Source organism: Drosophila rhopaloa, unplaced genomic scaffold, assembly GCF_018152115.1.
Source record: "Drosophila rhopaloa isolate 14029-0021.01 unplaced genomic scaffold, ASM1815211v1 contig_3, whole genome shotgun sequence".
Taxonomy (NCBI): Eukaryota; Metazoa; Arthropoda; class Insecta; order Diptera; family Drosophilidae; genus Drosophila; species Drosophila rhopaloa.
The window spans coordinates 7,777,915-7,795,093 of NW_025335123.1; the positions used below are offsets into that span (position 1 = coordinate 7,777,915).

General features: G+C 42.3%; 1 protein-coding gene across 2 annotated transcripts in view; it reads left to right on the forward strand.

The window, feature by feature from the left end:
- LOC108047641 (B-cell lymphoma/leukemia 11A) overlaps nt 1–17,179 on the forward strand; it is a 47,501-nt gene that overhangs the window by 13,581 nt on the left and 16,741 nt on the right. The window contains exon 2 of one of the 2 annotated variants that reach the window (XM_017127920.2): nt 10,041–10,154. The exons of the other annotated variant lie outside the window; for it this stretch is intronic. Within the exon in view, the coding sequence (XP_016983409.1) occupies nt 10,041–10,154 (114 nt within the window). The remainder of the gene's footprint in view (nt 1–10,040; nt 10,155–17,179) is intronic. 2 annotated transcript variants of the gene reach the window in all.

A 17,179-nucleotide genomic window follows, 5' to 3' on the forward strand; every position in this document is an offset into this window, starting at 1 on the left:
TATTGATTTTGGCTGGCTTTGAGTGTTGTCCACAAGGGATGCGAAGAACGCCCCCGGGGGTTGGGACACAAAAATCCAGGGACTCCTGGCGATGGAGCTGCAGTTTCGGATGGAAGTGGAAATGGAACTGGAACTGGACGAATGGGCGTGTGCGGTCAGTGGGGATGTGTGTACACACACATATATGGGGACTTGTATATATGAGTGCGTATGTGGGTCCGGTTTAAGACTCCGCCCATTTCGCAATTTTGGTAAACGAAAAACCATGTCTTGAGTGTTTTGGCCAAAGCATGGAATGTGGTCAGGAATTTATTTCTATTTTTAGGTAACATATTATTTTTGCACTTTATAAAACTAATTTTGGATTACTTAAAACAGACTGATGAACATTTCTTATCCAGAATCGTAATGAAGTTCTCCAAATTACAACAATTAAAGCGATATATTAATATTTTGATTTATATTTTATACTAGATAAACAAAAAACAGAGAACTGTTTAACTCCTTTTAAATCGCATATTTTTTAAGGTGCCAATAAATGGTTAAAAAATATACATTAATGAAGGAAGCTTTGATTTTCCACTTGCGATGGGATTTGTAATCATTTATCCATTATCATAATTATAAATCAATTACAGCAACTCTACCAAGGATGCATTATTTGCTACGAATACCAGATATTAACCGCAATGCATCCTATAAATAAAGGGCCACCTCTTCCCCTTCGTCTCACCTGTGCCCGTGGCATCGCCCGTGCCCTGAAGCCATTTAATTGCCACTAGACGGAACCGAAACTCCTGACCATTCGACCTGTGGCTGGCGGAGATTAGCTCTTCCTCGGCTAATAGCCAAGCCATAAAACAATACCAGAAGGCAAATCGAGGCGGGGATCGTGTAACCGAAATGTAACTGAGACCCTGGACCACGGGCCACACATTTCACGTTGGCATCATCTCCTCTGGAGGAGCCACCAAGTTGGGACAACTTTGACTTATTGCTGCGACAGATACAATTACAAACGATGGGCTATATGGACCGGCCTGCGGGTCTTGCGGTCAATGAATGAATGGCTGGATGGCTGGATGAATGAATGAATGGTCCACACTCTCCAGACTCCAGACTCCATATCCATATTCCAGACCCAAGACTACAGACCCCAGACTACAGACTACAGACTACAGACTGCTGACTACCGGCTACAGACTAGTGACTACTGACTACAGAAACCAGACTCAGGGCCAAAGTTTTCTCACCTTTGTCTGTGCGATCGATCGGAAGCGATGCCAATCGCGATTTGTTATCACGGCTAACGATGGACTGCATAGAGCGAAAGCAGATTGAGAAACCCTATATATATACACACGATTATATATATATGTATATCCATATCCGAGTTGTAGGATCATCGAACTTCTGCGGTGGGGATGCGGAATCGGAATCGGAATCCTCAGCCATTGTCTCACCTAGAGTCTCGCAGCTTGGCTTTGGCTTATTGCGGTTAACCGAAAGTTGTCTATAAATTATTAAAATTGTCTCATTATTCATATGGAATACAATAGATTTCATTTACGTTTCATTTTATTGCAACAAACAAACAAACAGCAGAGCGGCAGCGACAAGAGCCGCAAGAACCGCAGAACCGGTCTTAAAGCAGAACTCTAAGGTGAAGTAAACCCAAGCAAACCAAAACCAAACCAAAACCAAAACCAAAACGAACTGAACTGAACTGAACCAGACCAGGTCCAATTGCCTTTGTTTTGCTGCTCTTGTTTTTTGTGTTGTTGTTCTGCTTTTAGGGGCCAACTGGGGGCTTGAGATCTTGGCCAGGCGGCCACTTCAGACCTGACACTGAATGCGTGGGAGAATCTTAATGACACACACCTGAGCCTTGGGCCCTCCAGGTTATCCAGGTGCCAAAACCTTTCCAGCCCTGTGGTCCGAGTAAAAGTTCGCCACTCTTTCCCTGCTGCACAACCAAATGGGATTTGTAACAAAGAATGACTATTAAACATTATGCATTATTTTCTAAACCTTGGCCTTAAATTGTTTAGAGACTACCCACTTAGTCAGATATTACAATTGATGTTAGCAAGTTACCCTTGTGACTTTATTGTATACTATGCTGGTTTTATTATTAATATAATAAACAAGTTGATATAATAAGATAAGATGCTATCTTAATGGTATTGTTCTTTGCTGTTTTTTTTAACTAGAATTAAAAGTAAGGCTTTAGAATTCTACATTTAAATTATTTAATAAATCCTCATCATAAGCTTACACTTTTGTAATATATTAAGATTAGTATGCTATTATTATTAAATTATATACCATAACCCTGTACTAATATTAAACATTCTCCCTCCTTTTTGTATTTTCAGGTGAGTTGCTCTTGAGGAAAACCCCCCAGCTTTGCAGCATTTTCGTGGCTGTGGATGTGGATGTCATGGGCTGAGTATTAAGTATATTTGGGGTCCTTGGCCGCTGTCGCTGTGTCAGTTGTTTTGGCATTTCAATCAGATGAGCCCGAACATGGCCCCATTACATGGGCAGCGCGTGTAATCGTCTGGTCTGGGCAAACTGCAGCTTAACTCTGGTTTAACTCTGGGCCTGTTGGCCCGACTTGTTGCCTCTAATTATGTAAGTCCAAAACCAAAAGCTAAAAGCTAAAAGCCAATAGCCGGGACTCGTTAGCTTGTTGGCCGGGTCGGTGTGTTTGAATCCCGATGACATCTCAATACCATGGAGCAGCCATGTCAAAACCTCAGAGGGCGCATTGTCAATGTCCGAGGAGGATGTCAGGTAGTTCGCTGGTTCACTGGTTCGGTTGTTCGTGTTCCCGATTTTGCCATTGCTTTTGCTTTTGCTGCTGGGAACCGATCGGAATTTTCGTGCAGCGAAACGCAGGATTTTCCAGAACAACTTTGATGCATCGTCGCTTAATTAGCATCGGAAAAGTTGTGGCCAGTGGGATGGAATGGGATGGAGAGGTGGGTACTACACCTAATTAGTGGCCTTGACTGGCTGACTGATAGATGGATGGATCTACGGATGGATGGAATGATGGGTGGACGAGTTGCGGCCTCAGTTGGACGTAGAATGGCATTCAACCTGCCCGAAAATCCAACTGCCAGCCAACTGAATGTACTAGTCTTTCGCACTCAGCGAAAAATAGTTTGAGGTTTATTTTCAATGTAAAAATATAAAAATCACATTTTTATGGTGAAACATATGTTTTTATATTTAAGCAGCTCACTATAAAAACGTAATTAAAAGAAAATTGCAGATCTAGAAATGATTAAAAAGTTTCAACACATAAAATTAAATTAAATTAAATGTAATGCCAATGATACTGTATCATTAGGAGGACTGATTTAAATATTAAAACTGGTTTTAAAAATATCCCGATATGAGATATAGCATTTAAGGAGTCGTTTGTCGCCGTGTACTCTGTTTGCCATCGGCTTACTTACACGACATCCGAGCAGATGGAAAATGGTGGGAAATGGGCGGGAGTAGCGGTAATGTTGCGTGCATGTCTTACACAATCCAAATCCCAGCGACGCCGTACGCAAATTTTCCGACGTTGGCGACGAGGGCGAAAACTAAGTGAAACAAATCGCAGCTGCATCGCAGCTACCTGCATGCCACACACTCCGCCACCTGCACCACCCACAAAAGCACCCACTGCACCACCCATCCTCCCCCCGAAATTATTGGAAGGTGTCAATGCAGGGCGAGAAGTTGTCAGCTGGGTAAATGGGGGGCTGCCATGGGTTAAGCTTGTGCGTTTGGAGTTTGAAAATGTGCAAAATATACGAGTATGTGCCAAATAGTCGGTGGGTGGGTGAAAACCATAACCAACGCCATTTCAAAGCCCCATAAATGCTCGATTCAGTCGGCAGCTTATTGTTGACCAATAATTTATGCCGATTTGGCTTAATATTCAATTGGTGTGAGACTGGAAAAGCGATATGACAATCAAATATTTATTACTTGTCAATTTACCTGTTAAGTAACTCTTGTAAATACATTACAAATATTAACGTTGTATTTGGAAACATATTTAGTAAAAACATTTTTAGTTTCACAAAAATTCGTTGTTTTTTTAAAGAATTATTATCTCAAAAACAGTCGACATCATTTTAATTCAATGGTGAAGTTGTTAGCAATTCGAAACCTTTGTTTTCAGCTTACGATTACTGTTAATAATTTTAGCCGTTTAATAGTCTTTGGCTAATCAACTGAATTTTAAACGAGAAGAAATTAAAGTAAAATAGATGTATTAGACATATGTATCATAGATAGTGTATCGATAACCGAATCGAATCAAATGCCGCTTTAGTCCCTGCCATCCCTAATTCAAGCCTCTTTCGGTGGACAATGGACCGCAGGACTTAACCCACTCACCCTGTCATTTGAGCCATTGTCCTTGGGCAGCTTTGAAAGCTCAAATCCGATTGATACCCGCGGCGAGGATGAGCTGGAAACCCTTTGTCCTGATTGTCCTGTGGGTGTGTCTGTGTGTTCATGTGTGCGGACTGCGGCATGTCCAACTTGCGGCAAGTGCGTGTAAATGTAAATGCAAATGTTGCCAATGCTCAGCCGAAAATTGGATTGGCAGCGCGGACAAGCGGGGAGGACTTAGTTAAATGCGCTATGTTCGTCCAGACCGCAGACGTGTCCCTATTTGCTGTCCCTGCCCCATTCAGCTGCAAATCCTTAATACAAATTGCAAAAGTAACCGCGACCAGGGGGCTCAGCTTTTGGTCTGTTCAACATCGGTTGATGTTTCGCTGTGCTGGCTGTTGTAACTATTGCCTCTGCGGTTGACTCTCAAGTCGGGCATTCAATGAATTCAATTGCCGACGACCGCAGACGGCAAGAGTCGTCGGATGGACCTGGTGGATGGACCCAGGCCCAGGCCCAGGCCCAAGCAAATAGCAAATGGCACTGGGTAAAAATAAGATAAAAAATAAAATAAAATAGAAGAAACCCATGCCAGAGAGCACAGCAGACAAAACCGAAACAACAAACTAAACTAACACGACGCCATCGACGCTGCACTTTCAATGTTACCACAAGCAATCTGCCAGTTTATGGGGGCACTGCAAAAAAAAGTGTTTACATATTTTGGGTAATTAGTGCAGGATTGAAAATGGGTAACGGTTTATCAAGTGTGAGTCAAAACAATATATTCTTATTCATTTTTTAAACTTTATTAATACTCTTCTAGTACTAACTACGTTAAAAAATTGTATTGAGTTAGTTTCAATATTTGTTGGCGCTGCCATTTGGTTTTTATGGTGAGTGTCCTTAAAATCGCTGCGTTGAAGTGTACTTTTTAGTACATACGTATTTCTTTTTTCTAACAGAAAAAATATCTTCAATCAAAGCAAGTAGTACTACGCTTTAAAGAATTACCTTTTACCTGTACTAAATATGTGTTACTCAAAAACTCAAGTCCTTCACAATATTCACGGCTAGAATTTTAAATATTTGCATTGGTTGCTAGGCATATCATTTCTCACAGTGACCTGATAGCTGCTTTGTTTATTCTATAGTGCAGTCCCGTCTTGCATTGCGTCACAGGCCGACAAGCGACGCACTGGGCGACTCTGAGATGCATCTGAATCCGAGCTGCATCTGCACTTGTGCCTTTTGCTCATGCTGCAGTCTCTTAATCGTGCACCTCGAGACGTCACATTTTATTTTCGGCCACATTGATATGCAAGTGACGACAGCGGCGATGGTAACGGCAACGTTGCAGCAGCAACAGCAACATCCCAGCAGCAACATCAGCGTCGGCGGGTGGCAAGCAGGTGCCCGGAGATATGCAGATATACGAAAAGTATCTGCAACATGACTTTCAAACGTAATACAAACAGCTCATCCATATGGATGCCCTATGGCTGGCACCTAGGTCGCTCTGTCCGTCCGTTTGTTCGCTTGTCCGTAAGTTTGTCCGCTTGTCCGCCAGTTTGTAAGCCCCTTCGACAGTCGGTCGATCACGCGGAGCAGAGTGCGCATCGTTTCAAGTACGAGTATCTTTCAGATACAAGGCTTTCCGTTCAAGTGTCGACTTCAACTCGACTTCGACTTCAACTTTCAACTTTGCAACCATGCGAATTTACTTTTGACTTGTTTATTTATTCCCTTTTCGGGTGTCTCTGTTCATTTTTATGATTTGTAGGTTAGACTGCTTAAGTCCGCAATCCGTTAGTGTGCCGCAACTGTTGCATGTTGCTCGAGGCATGTTGCAGGTTGTCGGTTGCTGGTTGCTGGTTGCTCGTGGGTCGCACGTCACTTGGGCCTTTGTTTGCTGCCGTTCGAAATTCGAATTGAAGGAATTGAAGGCTTCGAGTGGAGCTCTCAGCTCTTTCGGCCAGAAGCTGGGCAAACACTAAAGATGCGGGAGAGTGTGCCACATTTTCGATTCTCACGTTGGGTGACCTTCAGCGGTCCCCCCTGTTCCACACTCCCACCCGACAGGTTCCCATGACACCTGCCCTGCCCTCACACTTTCGGCTGACATTCATCAATCAGCGAGCCCAAAAAAAACAAAAAAGGAGGAAAAATACAGAAACAGAAACACTCTGGCTTCTTTTCATTCATGGGCACAATGGCCTGCGAGTTGTCAACGGCTGGTTGTTGCTGCTGCTGCTGTTGCTGTTGCTGCTGCTGTGATGTTGCTGCTGGCTAGATGCTGCTCTTGGGCTGGCGGGAGATGTTGCTGCTGGCCGAGCACCAAGCACCGAGCACCGAGTACCGTTGTCTCGCCGACTGTGGGAATCTGTTACCCTTTCTCTCATCGCAACTAAGCAAATACGAAATGGCTTTCTGCAACAACAATGAGCGACGACCAACCACAGAGCCCGATCTGACATCCAAACACTTTCCAGTATGCACACTTTAAGAAAAGTGTATTCAAATATTTTAAATATACATAGTATTTCAAACAGATCTTTGAATTGGCTCCAACAAACTGTTTTATTCAATAAAAAAAAAGATGATAAAGTTAAAATGATCCCAAAAAAATTTTGTTCAGTTTTATGTAGTTGATTAAAATATTTTCATGCCGTTTTGAGATTATCATCAATATTTCTACGGCTTGCCAAGTACTAAATACTTTTAACAAAAGCCCTTCTAAAAATGCATGTTTGAATCAAGAGAAAATAAAGGTTTTAAAATTCTTAAATAGTCATACACATTCTGATAGGCCACATGTGTTCATTCGATATTCTGCTAATTTCTTGATTTACTTTAGGTCATATTTTCGCTCAGTGTACTCCAGCTGCGGTCGACTTTGCTGCCTGGACAGAGCGACCGTCAGGTGCATTTGAGTTGAGTTTGCCATTGTTTCAGCCGGGCTTCGAGGCGCCCCCGCACTGTCAATGCCTTCGGCCGTCCCAAAAGGGTGAGACCCCATCACCTGCCCACCCTGATCCCCCCAGCCATCCCCCAGCCTCCATCCTCCGATTTCCACCCACGGCGGAATCCGCCCGAGAAACGGCAGCCCGAGAAGAAAAGCCAGCAAACGAAACGAAAAGCAGATGAAAAGAGAGGAAAAGCTGGTGGAAAAAAGTTTGAACGTGTTGTTCGGATTATCCGTGAGATAATTTCTTTTTCTCTTCGACTGGGTAACCAAAACCAAAAAAAAAAAACGCTGTCTTGTTCGCATTTGCTGCCTGTCAACGCCTCCCTTTAATGCCCCCCCTTCGGCCCTGCTCTTTTTCGCCCAGTGCATATATATATATATATGTGTGTTTGTCATGTGCAGGCCATAGCCATTATTCCTAATTTCGCTTTAAATCAGATCTAGCAACATGCTCTCGACGAACTCTCCACCAACGCCGCCTCCAAAAGGCCGCTTGACATTCCCCAAAAAATCCCGAATGCCTGGCGCTTGCCACCAGCAACCAGCAACCAGCAACTTGCAACCAGCAACCGGCAACTAGCAACTCGCTATGAGCAACTTGCAACTCTTCCCCAAATAGTCTTGGAAGCCAGCTCTTAGGGCCATTGCATTGTCCGTTGTCCATTGTCCGTTTCAATGCTGCTGCTGTGCTCTTGATGTTGCTGCTGTGGCAGCAATTGCTGCTGCTAATGTTGCTGCCGTTTCCATTTAGTATTTGATATGGCTTTTCTCTTAATTTGAGGTCGTGAGAATCATGGCTAATTAATTGTCCAACAAACAAATACATATGCAAGGGCACATGTGTTTCAAGTTGCCCGTGTGATTTTCTGTGGGCAAGGACTTCTTCGCCTTGACAACTTTATGAATCACCTTAGATTTGGTCCTTAATCTGGTAAACGTTTTATTGTTAACCAAATAAAATCGATTACATACCAAAACTTTCATTTTGAATAGAAAATACAAAAAAATTTAAAAATTGCATTGAGAAGTGTGTGTGAATTTCTTAGTAAATGTATTATGTATATATTTTTCATGCTTTGTCAAATGCCTAGCTCAAAATACGGGGTTTCTTAACAAGCAACTTTAAAATGAAATCAGAAAACTAATGATATGTGCACAATTCAAAGAGTTCTAGGCCCCATAACTATAGATGTTTAATCAAATATAAATTTACTTATTTAATCTATTCTGAAAACACAAAAAATTAAAAAAAAAATTTCGTTGTCTCAAAAAAGTTTTGTACCACTTTATCCTAAGCTTTTTCTAAAAAGTATCCTGTAGTTTTCCCCCCTTCTTAATTTTCTAATATCGCTCATTGTTGCCGCTGTGTTCCTGATGTTGCTGCTGTTGTGTTGCTGTTGCTCATGTTGATGGCGTGTTATTTAAATATATTTAAAACAGGTAGAGAGCCCGGCACAAAATTACAGTTAGACGAATTGTAGGAAATTCCTCAGCCGAAAGAGTAAAACAAAGTAGCTAGGGTAAATGTGTTGCAGTTGCAAGTTTCTGCTGTTGCTGCTGCTGCTGCTTTTGATGTTGCTGCAATGCCCTTTCTGTGTTGCTGCTTCCGCATCGATTTTCACATTGGCTACTTCTTCTTCTTTTGCTGCCGCTGCAGCAGTCTCTTCCTTTAGTTCATTACAATTTATTTTTATGTGTAATGCAATTATTGTTGTTGCTGCCGCTTGAATGTTTATTCGCGCTACTTTGGCGGGGGCGTTTTTGGTGGTGGGGGAGGGGTGTGTGGAAAGGGAGGCAGGGAGTGGGCGGGGCACTCCGTCGAGGTCTTTGTTACACTCTCGGACATGACAACAAAGACACGACCACGACACGTTGCGAATTTGCCATGAACATTGCAGTTGCAGTTGCTGCTGTTGCAAGTTGCTGTTGCCGCTGCTGCTGCTTCTGCTGCAAGTTGCTTGTTGCTGCGGGGAAGCTGCCTGTGCCCGTTGCAAGTGGGTGGAGGTGAAGGCAATGGTAGTGGGTGGCTGGGCGGCTGGGCGGTTGGGTGGTGTACTGACCTGGCGTTGCACTAAATACAAACACACACTTACGGACACGGACACATCTGGCGCTGAAGATCGCGCGATTTCTTAATATGAGAATATTCCCACCATTGTCTCCGCTGATGAGGCTCCACAGCTCCTCTATTTCTTCTGCTTTTTTTCCGCTTTTTATTTTATTTTTTTCGGGGTGACTGACTCGGGTTTTGGAGTGGGCTGTCCACTTCGATTGCATGCGAGGATCGGCGGCGGCGGTGGAGGCCCTCTTCTTGGCCCATTTAGCACTACTGTTTACCGCTGGCGCTGCTTTAATTCCAGTTATGCGAACTTCTTTTGTCTTCCCAAGTGCAGTGTGAAAAGATTCCGCATTTGGCATTCACATGGAATCGGTGGCGGCCCTTTACTCTAGAGGTCATTACTGGTCACCGGTTGTTTTAGTTGTTACGGCTGTTGTTGTTGTTGTTGCTGTTGTTGTTTGGTGGGTGAAAGAACGGTTCTTGCGTGCACCACACGTGGCAGTTCCCACCTCTCCACTAATTTATTTGCACTGGAATCCGCCGCTGTTGTATAGTACTTCCCCCACTTCTTAATTAATAATTTATGCTCGGCTTTTCTCTTTGCAGGTGAGTCTAACGGTAATGGCAGCACCACCAGCACCACTGGCACCACCAGCACCACTAGCACCACATTGTGCGTCCACCAAATGTTCCCAGGCAACATGATCAGTCCAAGAGCCAGTGAGTAATGAGCGACTGCATCTAATTGGCAGTGATTTAAATGCCGGGGAAAGGAAATCAATTGAACAAACAGAGGGGATACCTTCCTATGGAAATTATACTTTGAGTATAAAGTAGATTTCACCTAAAGAATTTCGGTTTAGTCCATTGGGCAATTAGTGTTTTATTTTGGAAATTTTTAATCTTTTCGCTATTTTTTAAACAGCTTAAACGTCATTTTATCTCTTCGTATTTTCAACTATATTAGCCTTTTGGATAAATTTAACCTTTTGATACAACAAATAAATGTTTTGTTTTGGGTTTACAAAATTAAAGTTGTTTTCAAAAGCTTATTTTTGTATACTATAAATTGTTTCTTAAACATACCTAATGCGTGGTCTTATTAAAAACGAATTGCTGTTTAGAAAAAAATGTAACCAATGACAATTTTTGACCATGTGCAATGTCTTTGGGCAACTTTTTATTTTCCCCACCGATCCACCAGAGATCCTCGATCGCAGATCACTGATCGCTGATCGCCGATCGTAATTGTGCAAATCGAGACCAGAAACCCCGGCTTAGCCCTCACACCAGCGAACCGATCTCGTTTTGCGATCGAACAATGGGGCTGCACCTGCAATCGATCGAACAATTCATCAGGCGGGGATTAACAAAGATTTTCCCACAATTTCCCAGCAAAGTACCATCGAAATGCCCAGTGGCAGGAACAAGTATAAAATTTCATTATCGCGCACTTGCAAGACGGGAAGGGAAATAAAATAAAGAGCGGGCCTTCAGCTTATCCCATTACACTAAGCGCATATGCAGGAGTCCTGTGTCCTGGGGTCGGGGTCTTGAGTCCTGAAGGCTGGATTCTGGGTCCTGCATCCTGAGGCCCAAACACTTGTTGGCCGCTTCATGTTTCAGCAGAAAAGCAGAAAAGACGCAGACAAAGCAGCGCCGGTGGAAATGCGAAAAGATCCTGGGACAATGTCCTTCGCGCAGTCCCGCTGCCACTTGATTAGCCCCTACATGGAAAGAAAATATGTGTACTCTCCAAGAAAGTTGGACAAATTCTTGGGAATATATTGTTTAATATTAGAAACGGGAGAAAAATATTAAATCATCTTTAAAAAATCTTTTTATTCTATTAAGTCCTAACTTCCAGTCTTTGACTAATAGCTTCAATTTAATAACTTGTCTCAAACGATTTCAATAAATATTAAAAATGTCCAAAAAAGGAAAGATACATTTTTTAAATCAAGGTTTCAAATTATTCGAAAATTAAATTTTAAAAACTACTGTTTTTGCCAGTGCAGACAGATCGCGAATAGCGGAAAAGTTGCAAAAATAGAACCCAAAAATCCCGGCAGTATGTGTCATGGGAAAGACGAGCAGGTGAGCTGGCTCCTCTTGCGATTCTGGGCAGATCCTGCGAGATCCTGCTTGGGGAGTTGGTAATTGAATTGATCGTGATTCGGATTTGTGGCCATTGTCGATCGATGAGGATGCAGATGCAGCCACGATCATTATGATAGCTCGCTACCTGAAGGGAAGCAAGCAGGGAACAAGGACGAGGGCCCAGGACTCTGGACGCAGAGTTCAGAACTTAGAATTCAGAATTCAGGACAGGGGCAGTTGTAGCGAAATCGCCAGGACAATGAGTGCGCATTTTGCAGGCTGTCCAATATTTGCGACGTGTCATCGATCGAAGGATGCTTGAGAACCTCAGCGCTCTCTTTTTATTAAATGTTTTTTGGTGCGTGAGAAAAAGGATTAAGGAGGACACACATTTGCAGGACGAAAACTGTCACGTGAAAGAGGTAGATGTGTGCAAAACTAGTGGAAAATAGAAGAGAGGGTCTCTAGGTTTTTGGCGACAAAGAAAAGAAAAGGGACAGCTGTTGGCTGTTGGCGACTGTGGGAAATTCTGCTAGCGAGCATCGGTGTCTGATTTTGATCCATTTCAGGCTAATCAAAGCCCCCCTTTCCCGGCCATTTTCCTGGCCAATTTTCCGACTGGATCCCGCTGCCCACTGCGGCATTGTCTGCAAGTTCAGTTCGATAAGCATCAAGTTCTCACGAACTTTTATTGTCCTCAAGAGGAGACGGCGAAGACGCTGGCAACCTGGAATTGCAACTGGCAAGCTGCACGAGCAGCACAGTCCCCACCTCTGCCCCTGCCCCCTGCCCCCTGACCACCCCCACCACCCACTCGCCGCCCCCTTTTTCCAGGCAGAGCGACATTTTCCAAGCAATTAATGCCAAATTTAGACAAGCCTGCGCTCTTTCTTGCCCCCCAAAACACAGCCGCGTTCAAAATAATAGTAGCAGTTTCTTGCTTTTGAAAAGGGCAAACCAAAAAGTACTAAAGATGCTGTTTTTCATCATTTATTAAGTTTTTATTATAAATATTCAATGGCAGCTAGTACTAGCACAGTAATAGTTCTAGCACCCAATATATATATATACAAAAAATTTTATTAAACATTAAAGGGTATTATTATTGGTATTTTTTGTTTACATTAACAATTTTGGAAAAATATAAATTAAAAAATTCAAATGCAATTAACGGCTGTTGAAGAACTCATGATCTTCCGTGGTCCTTAAAGTCGGAGTGTCCTGATCCTTCGGTTTCTGCTTCGGGAAACTAACATCTGCCAGACGGGCCATGCCCATTAGTCCAAAGGCTAGAGCCAAGCTTTTGATTCCGTAATTATCCAGGCGTTTTGGGCACTTCTTCGATTGGATGAACAGAAAAGCACCGATGCCGATTAGACCAATTCCATTCTCCAGACGACAGTTGATACAGCCAAGTTCGTTTCTCAACCAAGACGTAAGTTTTTCGATCATTTTGTGATTATTAGAGAGAGAAGATTGTGACTTTAGGAATGAATTTGCACAGCCAACTTTAGAATTGTTTGAAGAAAGTACTATTATTTTGTGGAGAACTGTAGGTACTCTGTGGAATTATATTAGCATGCTTAGAGGAGACTCTCTTGAACTTTATAGAGCGCTGTTTCCCGGCCGATTTTTCCACCTCAATCAGCCGTGAAATATGAGTGAAAAACTATAAGAAAAAGGCCGGAAGTGAGTTCGCCCCACTCACGCATGACAAACAGTCTGGTTTCTGTTTTACTTTTTTTTTTTGGGTTTGTACAAACATACTCGTACATTTCTTTGGCTCTTTTTTATTTTTGGGGCCCAGTTTTGTGGCTCCCTGACCCAATTGCGGGCCTTACCTTGACTGAATCATCCAGCCGGAGACGGCGATAAGACCCCGGACCTTCGGCCAAGCCCAAAATACTAAAAACCCGAAGAAAAAACAAAAAAAAATGGGGGGCGAGACGCATGCGCAGCCCGTTGCTAATAAATTCGGTCATATGCGGGACATGTGGAAATTCAAACTAATTAAATTGTAAAACGAAATTAGCTTAGATAATTTGTGGAGTGCGATTCGGCTTAACCCTTTGGTGCGCTACGCCCGCATTACGAGACTGACATAATAATGCATCAGATCGGCCAGGCAATTCGATATGCCGTTGCACTCGATCTATGCTCGATTATCAGTTGCAAATAGTTTGATTAATGATGTCGGCTTGGGGTTCGTGGAGATTTTAAAGGGTTTATCTGGAATTTCATACAATTAAAAACGTTGGGCTTGAATATGGATTAAATGAGCTGTTAAGATTTGTTGCATTTTAAATTAATATAAGTTTTTATTTGTACTGATGTAATCAATTTTTCTTTTACTGGGTTTTTTTAGCTGCTCAGATATCATATTAATTCGATTTACTTAACTAATTTTGTTATATCCAAATAGTTTTCTTATTTGGTTTTTAAAAGTAAAGAGAACTTCAGTAATAAATCAAAAAAGTGCTGAAGAAATATAAACATCTTTTTAGTTTGTACATATAACATAAGTTATAATAAATGGAAATCACTTAGCTAAGCTTAGATTTGATTTTAGCACAAACAACTTATGAATTTACCTTCCGAGGCGCCACTTGTCCGGGGTTTATCCCTCTGGGTCCTAGAGGGTTATACTGCCTGTCGGCTTTTCCAGTTTGATGATGGCCGCAGTGTGGTCTTAACCCCGTGCGATTTATTTATGATTGCCACTGTGAGTGCGTGCCTGTTGTTGTGACTGGTGGACACATCCTTCCACATATCCCCGAATGTCCATCTGTGGTCCAAACGCACTGCTATTGCTACCGTGGGCGTTGTCCTGTTATTTTGCCGCTATTGTCCTGCCAGGACAATCCCGAAATGGTCAGTAACTCGCCAGGTTGCCGCCGTTTGCACAGCGTTTGTGCGTCAGTGTTTATTTCGAAAACATTTACTCCTGTTGTCCTCGATTTTATTGCGGATAAATCATCTCGTTGAGCGAGGGATATTTGTGGGTGTTTAGGGCAATGACACGCCCATTAGCCCATCAGGAGATGCGGCAATGGGATAAAGGATGCGATGCACAGGATCTCCACAGGCTACCAGATGTTCGTTCTACTTTTGAGTTTGTGTTATTGGAATCTAATTATTTGGTGATTTTCTATCTCGTGTTGCATTATTTTACATTTTCATGGCTATTTTCTATCTATATTTATCAGAATACCCTTTAAAGTTTTTATGTTAACACAAATAGTTCATTTATTGTCAACTGTTTTGAAGTACAATAATCTTTTCTGCTTAGTTTTTGCAAAGGAGAATGCTTCTGTGATAAAAATAGTTTTTTTTTCAAAACTTATAGCTCGAGAATTTGGGTTGCGTTCTATCGCTTCGATACCCACTTACCAACTTTGAGCCATCGCATAAATCGAAGTCTCTGATTACTCCATAAATATCGATTTCGTGGACCATTCGCTGTGGCATATAGCCACCGCATTCCTCGTTTCTGAGGCTTTTGGTTGCCAGTTTCGGGTGGGGATATCTCTCTCTATGGATATATATATATATGGTCGTTCAATATGCGAGACACGTACAGTGGGAACAGCCGCATTGAGGCTGCGGTTCAGGTTCAGTCTGTAAATCCGAAATGGGGCAATGGCAACGGCAATGGCAACTACAACACCTACGGCAGCAACATCAGCCATTCAGTTAAGACCCCTTTTGACCAGGGCCCAAAGTCGAGGCCAAAAGATGGGCACGTCCACGTCCGGCGGCCAAGAGATCTCCGTTCGCTGATGGAGATGTCACTTGAGTAATTGTCGTCATACGCTCGCCGCTCAGCTTATTTTCCTATTTTCATTACCTGCCACACAAAAGGCGTCTGCGAAGAAAGTTTTCCATGTGTGCGTTTACAGAGGAAGAAACTAGCAGACAAATTGTTAATCAATAATTAATTAATATAACTTTAGAACAGAATTTAATATCTAACGAAATCCAAAAATAGTATCTGCATTTCTTGCCTTTACAATACACTTGTAATAATCGCCCAAAAATGATTTCTAATTAAACTCCTATTTTAATATAAAATATATAACAAATATCCAATGCTATTTTTGATGGTTAAATAAACACAATTTTGATTTTGTATTTGACATTGCTTATATAACCCAATGTGTTTTCGCCAGTGTATTTTCGCCTCGGACGTTGGACATTCGTTGGCCTGAAATGCGCCTTTGTAGTTGCACAATCTGCGTGTCAATGATGACGCTGCTCCCCAGAGAAACCCCAAGTCCCAAGACCCGAGTTCCAGTTCCTCCGCCTTCTCCTCCTCCTCCGCCGATCGTTTGGCATGTCCAAGATGCGATGTTGTCCAACGTGCAGCTATTTAGTGGCTTTGTCCCTCGCCCCCGCAAAGTTTCCATATCTCGGCATTCGCATCTGGGCAGCGCCTTTGTATCTTTGTATCCGCATCTGTATCTGTAACGCTGCGTGTTTTGTATCTGATATATACCGTATAGCATATCGCATGTGTGTGGGTCTGAGCGGTCTTTTGGGACCGAAGCGACCTGTGTCCACGTCCGCCGACAACATTTCATCATCGTCGTGATGATCGTGAAAGGAGCACCTCGAACAACGAACAATAATTGTCACTGGGACAGAAATAATCATAATTTCGGAGTTTCACTCTCTCTCTATCTTTTTCACCTTTTTTGGGCCATTATGCAGAGTGACGTGTTTCACCTTATTTTTGGGAATTAGCAAAACGTCTCCCAGGGCCACTCAACCGTTTCCACAAACAAAGGTTGAAAATATTGGAAAATATCTATGTGGAGATCCCAGGGAACTGATTGATTTGACCGGCCAACACGATGCGTGAAGATGACAAATCCAATCACAACAACAAAGGAGTCCTGCGAGTTTCTCAACGAGGACAGCAGCAGGTTGAGGGTCAAGAATGTGATACCAAAGGAAAGATAACGAACAGTTGCACCCAAAACCTATCAAAGTGGAACTGGTTTATGGTCACAAGAAAGTGCAAGTCTTGCTAGGAAAATAAGTAATGCAAAAGGGAAAGTGCAAGTGCTATAAATAAAAGTAATGGCAGAGGATTAAAAGCAATATTGTTTGAAGTATACCCAGAGACACCAAAACGTATATCAACTATGTCTTATAAACAGCACATTCTTCAATATAATTCATAATTTCAAGTTACGCAGATAGAATGAAAAAATTATGTTATAACCAAAAAAAATGTTTTTCAAACACCTAAGAAATTTTTTTGTTGCACTTAAATAATGCTTCGTTAGCTCTTTTTTTTAATATCCTTCTTTTGTTAACTGATCATCGAAACCGTTACAAACCGATCCAATTTCCATACTCATTCTAAGACTTTTTTGCTTAAAAAAATGCAAAGTTCTTGCCGCAGGATTTCTATCTGCAACACGCAGGAACCAGCCAACCCAGAAAACCAAAAAACCAAGAAACCAAAAAAAAAGGAGCCCCGAAAACCGGTCACCCTTCCTGTGGGCCATAAATTTTCCGTTAAAAACGAATGCATTTCCAGTGAGATTTGCTCATTTAAACCGAAGCTAGCGCAGGAAAACGTGAATATCAAGGGAAAATTATCCAAAAGAATGACAGCAAAATGAAAAAAAAAGAAG